Source organism: Apium graveolens, chromosome 8, assembly GCF_009905375.1.
Source record: "Apium graveolens cultivar Ventura chromosome 8, ASM990537v1, whole genome shotgun sequence".
NCBI classification, from domain to species: domain Eukaryota; kingdom Viridiplantae; phylum Streptophyta; class Magnoliopsida; order Apiales; family Apiaceae; genus Apium; species Apium graveolens.
The window spans coordinates 31574865-31583566 of NC_133654.1; the positions used below are offsets into that span (position 1 = coordinate 31574865).

Genomic DNA, 8702 nt, shown 5'->3' on the forward strand with positions numbered 1-8702 from the left:
TCATCACAAATTGAGAATAGCTGCTGTTTAAAGATTGCAAAAGTAGGTCAATCTGGTGCTCCACAGCAATCGGGGCACCCAACTTGGCAAGTTACTCAATATGCCAAATCATCCTTAGAACATGCGGTCAAACCGGATCACGTCCTCCCTGCTTACATGCATGCAACGATTTGAAAGTATCAAAACTCTCCTGACGAGCCTGTCCTTCAAACATACGTTTAAGGTGCTCAATCATATCATAAGAATCCATATTCTCATGTTGTTTATGATTTTCAGCACTCATGGTCGCTAACATGAGATGTTGAACATCCGTGTCATCATCGATATGTTTCTGATAAACATTATGTTCAGCACGGGATGCTCCTTCAGGGAGAGGTGCGCTCTTATTTGAGGACAATCCTCAAGTTCCTCTACCAGTCAAGGAAGTTTATTCCTGTCAGCTTGTCCTTCTCAAGGACTGATCACACAGAGAAGTTGTTTGAATTGATTGCCATTTGATATCTACAATGTTTTAAGTGCATAAGATAAATTAGTTTACAAATGATTATTAAATTATGTTCAAGTGATTATTCATATATATTCAAAATATATATCTCCCACTATTTTATCAAATTAATAGCCCTAACTATTAATTCAGAAAGAGTATCTTCTATGTACTTTCTAGTTAGCCAAGATCCAAATTTTCACAATGTTTTAGTTCAGCTTTGGTTTTACTCCTAAAACATGATTCAATAAGGTAGACAACATTTGTCAATTATATCAACTATATAACTCTTGGATAGTTTAGTGGAATAACATTTATTGTTATTTATCAAATAAATCCACTACACCATAAAATGCCTATTGTAACACCAAAAAAATGTTACATTAGGGGGTTAATATGTTGCTCTTGCCCCACTTCTAAGCTAAGGTAACATTTTCTTAAAGATAGGTTTTTCCATGTTGCCTTAGGGGTCTAAGGTAACATCTTTTATGCCTAAGGCAACATCATATTTTAACTTGTTTATATGTTGCCTTAGCTTGCTAATGTAACAGAATGAGAGATCAGTTGTAACTTGTTTTTTATGTTACCTTAGAGTTTTAAAATGTTTTTAAAAAGTGGGCCCCACAGTGGGACCCACAAGCTGACATAGCAAGTGTGGGGCCCACGGAGCTGAGTTGTCTTGATGACGTGGCAAGTGGGCCCATGGAACTTATTGTGTCACTTTGAAAAGCTGTTGTAACATTATACTAGCCTAATAAAACATTTTAAACATAATATGGTAACAGTTTAGGAGGCTATTGTAACACTTTAGCACAAACAAATTGAAATGCTTATTATGTAAACTGAAAAATCCCAATTATACAATTTCATAACTGCAAAATAATGCATCCAACCCAAACATTAAACATCCAAATATACAAACAAATTAAACGTCCAAACTAACTATAAACTAGTTCACATTTTTTACTTAACAACAGCTCAAGATTATAAATTTTAAAAAGTACTACTAGAAGCTGATGCTTAAATTTGCTTCACTTTCTCCTCGACTCCACCATACGGGCGTTTCCCTTATTATACACGTGAAGCTTTCTCTTGTAAGTCTTCTTTGTTCCCTGAAATATTAACTAAGTTATTTGCAAGAAAGAAATCGAACCAGCAAATTTTGAATACCATATTAAAAGGCCTGTAGAAAATACTTATTAAAAAATGAAAGACATATGTCATAGCCTATTTGTTTATTCGAGGATTTAACTCAACTCAAATAAGAATGTAACAAGTAAATAGTGGATCTATCGTCAAAGAGATCTCACAAAGTAATATCTGTCAAAGGATTCAGAAACAATGTTCATCTACAGACTTGAGGAATTAATTCACTGGAAGAAGTTCAAGAAATTGATCAAGCCTCGGTGATATAAATCAAGATTGTGGATTTAATCAAGTGACAGAGATATTGTCAGGGTATCAGATAATTACAGGGATTTAATCTTAAGAAAATAAAGTTATCAAAGTCAAGTCATGAAGAAACGTCACGGAAGTTAGTCACTCATGAACCAGACAGTACATCGAGTATCAACATTGAAGTGGTGGAATTGATTCATAATTTTCAGAAGATTTTCAGAAGAATGGTTGTTGTTCAAGAGTATTATTAATTCTCTATTAATTAATTAAGTCATATAATTTAATTAAGAAAATAAATTATATCTGCAAAGATTAATTTATTGATTAATTGAATTAATTGATTAATTAATTCTGAATTAATATTATGAATTTTCAGAATTGATTTTTATTTATATTCAATATTAATTCAGCATGACAATCAATTGAACTGGTATGACAATCAATTGTCATACCGAAAGTCATGCTAGTTCAATCAGATTGTCATATCGATTGTCTTGCTAGTTCAATAAGATTGTCATGCCGATTGTCTTGCTAGTTCAATCAGATTGTCATGCCGATTGTCTTGCTAGTTCAACAGATTGTCATGCCGATTGTCTTGCTAGTTCAATCAGATTGTCTCACCGAAAGTCATGCCAACTCTCAGATTGTCTTACCAGTTCAATTCAGTTCTGTTGATTAAATTATTAAAAGACAGTAGCAGCAAAACATTCAAAAAAAACATTGAATACACTTCTTCAACTACTCAAGAACAAAAAAAACACAGCAGCAGCCGCAGAAGCATTTTATCTCTCAACTGCCAAAACGAGATCATTAATTTCTAGCAATTAAAGTTAAATCTAAACCACTAGAAATCATTCTCTTGTTCTTGTGTAACTATCTAGCGTATTAAAATCCCTAGAACTTAATCTCAAATTACTTCTAGCATTTGATCTTTTTATTGCAAAAATAGAAAATGTTCATGTCGAATTTATTCTAAATTTGTGATAATTTATTAAGATTAATCCCTTGTAAACGATATCGTTGTTGTAACACCTTTCAAGTTTAATAATAGTTTTATTTAACTTGAATTTTGTTTCACTTTTTTATTCCGTATTAAATTTTGTTAAACGGTAGAGTTTGTATTCAACCCCCCCTTCTACAAACATATTGGGACCTAACAAAAAATTATTCTCTGATCATTGTTATTTGAATATCTCTACTACTATAAAATAACATCCTAAATTGAGAATTATATGCAAGAACATAACTGATTTACAGGTTTTTGAAATGACGCTATTAGTCAATAAAATATTAATTTACTAAACAAAGTACCTACATAAATTTACTAAGTTTAAGATAAAATTTAAACGTTGCACATGCACACAAATTAATAAAAAAGATGTAAACAGACATTTAGTCAAAGATTTCTGCCTTTTCCTACTCTCAAACAAAAAGCACTAATCGACACATCCATATACCAACCTGTATTAAGAACAAATAATTACGTCACTAAAACAACTATAATTACATCACCATTCCAATGAAGCTAAACATTCTTAAATTTCTTCAATTTTCCAAAATAAAGCATAAATCTTAATTCTCAATATCGACCTGGACCTCTACATAAGAAGTACGACCTAGTCCATTTCAAATTTAAAGTTGAAACTAGAGCATATAAATTCCAGCACATAAATACCGAAAGGCAAAATCGAACATAACACTAAACTCAAAATATCGAGCTCTAGCTAAAACACACCAACACAATAACACTCACAGTCAATATAACCTTAAAGTTAGACATAACAGATAATTACACAAGGCTATGTATGTAAGTATATATAATGTTTAGACTTGAAATTGAACATGAAAGAAGCATATACCGAGTCAAACCGGTATGCAGTTCTCATACGAAGCGAAATATAATCGATAAATACAAATATGTGTATAGATAGTCGTAGTATATACTGATATATGTTGATGAGCTAGATTTTTGTCAGTCAAATAGAGGAAAAAAATTAGTGATATGTTAGAGGACTGAATTTTATAAAGTAAAATATACCCTGCGGCCTGTAGTAACGAAAGCATTATCTTGACTCATGCAAATTGTACCTATTTGGATTTCTTTGTCTTTGACCGAATCCTGTTCCTTGAGATTTTAATTTGTATATCCGGACCATCCAGTGATGAGTTGTGAATACCTATATTAATTGGAAGCCACAAATATGCATAACTGTATTTAAAAAAATTATATAGGAACAAAACAATTATCCTTATCCCCAAGTAAATATGTTTAAAAAATGTAGGTAAGCTAATTAACAGAGCTGTTTATCAAGTGCTTGTTATCAGCTCGCTTAACTCTCAGCTGAGTTTATTTACTCTGCACTACAGTAAAGCTTAGTGTTAATTATACGAGATATGATCCTGGCAAGTCCAATTACTAACACCCTGAGGTTTTAGGAGAACTGGTAACTTAAAACTTAGTAAGAACTCCTGTTAAAACCTGGAATTAATACACTTGAACTTGTTTTATTCTAGTTTCACAATGTTTTATTCTAGTTTCACAGGAAGTCAGAAACATACCTACTTAGTATGTACCTGAACAAGCCACAACTAAAGCATTGTATTGTTTACCACGAAATCGATACAATAAAATTATCATAAATTGTTCTGTCATACCTCCTCGAAATGGGTTAGTTTGAAATACTTCTTTCCGATTTTAGTCCGCCTTACTCTGTCAAACCCTTTACCACCATATGTCTCCACAAACCTAAAGAAATATGACAGAAAAAGGTAGTTAATTGGGAATGTGAAAAATATAAATAAGCAAAACCCCAAAATACAAACAAACAACTTCATTAATAATAGCATCTTTATACCTATAATATGATAGTTTGTACATGAGACAATTTAACATGGTGGGAGTCGCCTCGGAGTCGATCCGGTACTGGCCATCTCTATTCGAGAAATAACAAAAACATGAGTTTAGTTGTGAGATATTTGTAAAATTATAATATAGAGCTACAAGATATTCTTATTTAAAATTATAAGTTTGATTTTTTTCCCTCCTATATTCCCCGTTTCCAAATCCCACTAGGCCAAATATCCTCAAATTCAAGACAACCCATGATAAGAAAAAAACTTTTTCTGTAAGCAGTAGAAGAACTACAAAAGAGCGATGGCATTCGCACTAGATAATTTATTTCTTATGATTCTTTAAGTTCAGAATTCATATAACAATAGTTGTCATTAGTATAGCACATAAAAAAATATAATATTTGATGTAAAAATGATTCCTTCTTGATAGATTATCAAAGTATAATTTACTTGACATAATATTATATCTATATGTTAAATGGAACCAAAAAACTATAACGGAATATGTGGTCATAGAAGAATAATATGTATTTCTATCACACATTACAGACATAGAATATCAACTTTCAAGAAGATATGGCTTCTGAGACCTTGTTCCATGTCTATATGTAACATTACAGCAAAATCATATAAGCATCAAAGTTACTAGTAAACCTAAAGCAAGGTGAATTGAACTAGGTTGCAAGAGTGAGGATTTACATCATACATCCTGAAACTTGACTAATCTTTAATGTTCTGTACATAAGATATAGTCCATGAATTCAATATTTTCTTCGAGTTTATATGATTCTTTGGATGAGACTGTAGCGGGGAAGGAATATATTGCAGATTCATGAAGGCAAAAAAGAATCACTTGGAGAGTGGGGTGGTTCCTTGCCTGCTTGGTTCTATCACTTATATAACAAAAGAAAATCGATATAAGTATGTTAATTCTACCATTCCTAATGAAGCAGTTAACGCTGACACAAATTAATTGGAAAAAAAATTAAGAGCCTGACTAAAGCATCACAAAATCAACACACCATCATCACTAAAATTCAGCACAATTCATCACAACTATCCAAAAAGTTACAACCCTTACCTCAAAATTAGCATCAGAAGCATCACCCAATCAATCCTCATCCCCACTCTCATCACTAAAATACGCAACCTTCTTCCGCTTCCTAGTGGTACTACCCCGACCTGTCATTCATTTTAAAAACAAGATCTAAAATAAAAAAATAAACAAACAAATACTTGTTGGCATATCTCGCGAGTAGGAACAACAATAAAAGAAGCCGGAAACTTCCGAAAAAACATCCCGTAGAACATAAACATAAAAATAAAGCCCAAAATCGAAATCAAGTAAAATATAAGCCTTCAAAGCCTCAAAATACAGAGCCCTAATTTGAAGAACACCTGAAATTAAAAAAGAGAAAAAGATTAGATGAGGTTTAACAGAACATAAATATTAACGAAATGAAGAACTGAAACCATAAAGTCTTCTCCCCTCAAATTGATTGAGCCATAATTCAACCTGTAAATCAATTGATCCCTAAACAGAAATTCAAATCCTAATTACTTATTGAGACTGAAAATGGTGTGTGAGAGAGTCAGAGTGATAGTGAGAGAGATTAGTTGGAGATAGTAGAGAGCATGAAAGACAGAGGAGAGAAAGTAAAAGTGCTGAGAGTGTAAGTCGATTGAGTTGGTGTTAAGAGGGAGAGAAAGTGGTTGAGAGAGGTTATATGAAAAAAATTTAAACTGGTTGAAAATTTGAGCGGTATTAGCCCCAAAAAGTTGCCCGCTCTGACCCAAATTTTTTTCTGGGTTTGTCTAAAAAATTATAAAAATATTTATCATTTTTCGAAAAATCTTAAAATTATTATTATTTACTAATTTTTTTTAATATATGTACTATATCGATCAAGGGCATGGTGGATGGGACTAGGCCCTTTCATACTATATTTACATTTTTACACATCTTTATTTTTATAAGTTTTATATCATTTTGCTCATATTAATATAAGGATTTGTACTATTTATATTTATTATTAGTTTTAATATTTTATTTTAGATTTTTAAATTTATTATTTTATATAATTATTTTATTTTATTTTTAAATTTTGTTATGTATAAAGTTCATATCTCATCATGTATCTTATGTGTTCCATTAGTAAGTTGCCTTAGATTCATGAAAAAAGAATTTAAATTAAAATTTAATCACAAAAATTATTATATTTATGTTTTATTACTCTAATGTAACACTTTGACAAAAATGTTGCAAGTTGTAACACTTTCTACCTAATGCAACATTACATTTTTGGCTAACGTAACACAAAAAAACACAATGTTAAATTAGCTCATGACTACCATATCTAAGGTAACATATCAGGTAACATTCTTTAGGAGGGGCGTTGCGATAGACCATATATGATCGTAGAACTTTTATACTTTCCCCTGTTTGCTTTTCCACTTCAGCCTTGTATTCTTTGAACTTTTCAAAAGAATCGGATTTGTTCTTCAAAAGATACACATATCCATATCTACTGAAATCATCAGTAACAGTAATGAAGTAGTAAAAGCCACCTCTTACTATCGTACGCATTGGACCACATACATCACTATGTATAAGTCCTAATCGTTCGGTGGCCCTTTCACCTTTTCCGGTAAAAGGAGCTTTAGCCATTTTACCAATGAGACAAGATTTGTATTCTCCGTATGATTCAAAATCAAACTTATCCAAGTAACCATCTTTATGTAATTTGGAAATGCGTTTCTCATTTATGTGACCTAAATGACATGCCAAAGGTATGTCTGATTTGAGTCTTTTATCTTAATACGTTAATTATCATTATGTATGTTATAGACAGGAGTATCTATATCAAGAACATATAAACCATTAAACAAACGTGCAATACCGTAGGTAACATTATTGAATGAAAAGGAACAACTATTATTATGAATCAAAAATGAAAAACCTTTCTTGTCCAAACAAGAAACCGAAATAATGTTTTTACAAATCGCAGGCACGTAAAAATAGTTATCTAGTTCTAAAATAAGCCCAGTGGGCAACGATAAGCGATAAGTCCCTACAGCTAAAGCAGCAACATTTGCTCCATTGCCAACTCGTAGGTCGACCTCTCCCTTCGCCAATGTCCTACTTCCCTGCAGTTTCTGCACATTTATACAAATGTGAGAACCACATCCAGTATCTAATACCCAAGATGTAGAAGTAGACAAATTGACTTCTATAACATAGATACCTGAATCAGAAGCAGTAACAACAGCCTTCTTCTTCATATCCTCCAAATAAGCATGACAGTTCTTCTTCCAATGACCTGGTTTCTTGCAATAGTGACAATCACTAACCTTTGGAACACCACCTTTAGGCTTCAAAGCCTTGGTCGGATCAGGTTTCGGCTTGGCATTCGATTTAGATCCCATCCTCCTCTTGCCTTTCCATTTACCCTTTCCTTTGGCCTTCCCCTTATTCACCATCAACATGGGAGCAGGGGATGCCTTCTGAACGTTGGTCTCAGCAGTTTTCAACATAGCCAACAGTTCGGTGGGATTCTTATCTATCTCATTCATATTGTAATTCATCACAAATTTAGAATAGCTGTTGTTTAAAGATTGCAAAATTAGGTCAATCTGGTGCTCCACAGCAATCGGGGCACCCAACTTGGCAAGGTACTCAATATACCCAATCATCCTTTGAACATGCGGTCCAACCGGATCATGTTCTCCCTGCTTACATGCATGCAACGATTTGAAAGTATCAAACCTCTCCTGACGAGCATGTCCTTCAAACATATATTTAAGGTGCTCAATCATATCATAAAAATCCATATTCTCATGTTGTTTCTGAAGTTCAACACTCATGGTCGCTAACATGAGACATTGAACATCAGTGTCATCATCGATATGTTTTCAATAAACATTATGTTGAGCATGGGATGCTCCTTCATGGAGAGGTGCAGGGAGA

General features: G+C 32.7%; 1 protein-coding gene across 1 annotated transcript; it reads right to left on the bottom strand.

Moving 5' to 3' along the window:
- Window positions 1–1391: 1391 nt before the first annotated feature.
- Window positions 1392–6380, bottom strand: LOC141676700 (dolichyl-diphosphooligosaccharide--protein glycosyltransferase subunit STT3A-like). The gene is made up of 5 exons (XM_074482405.1): window positions 5817–6380; window positions 4738–4815; window positions 4538–4628; window positions 3971–4059; window positions 1392–1596 (listed from the first exon to the last, which is right to left on the bottom strand). The coding sequence occupies exons 1-5, from the start codon at window positions 5867–5869 to the stop codon at window positions 1491–1493; spliced, it is 417 nt and encodes a 138-aa protein (XP_074338506.1). The 5' UTR covers window positions 5870–6380; the 3' UTR covers window positions 1392–1490.
- Window positions 6381–8702: the final 2322 nt, after the last annotated feature.

Coding starts and splice junctions, on each gene's coding strand:
- LOC141676700 (XM_074482405.1), bottom strand. CDS start 5,869: ATGAGAGTGGGGATGAGGATTGATTGGGTGATGCTTCTGATGCTAATT. Junction 4,629..4,737: donor TACAAACTATCATATTATAG/GTATAAAGATGC, acceptor ATATTTCTTTAG/GTTTGTGGAGACATATGGTG. Junction 1,597..3,970: donor AGACAAAGAAATCCAAATAG/GTACAATTTGCA, acceptor TTAATATTTCAG/GGAACAAAGAAGACTTACAA.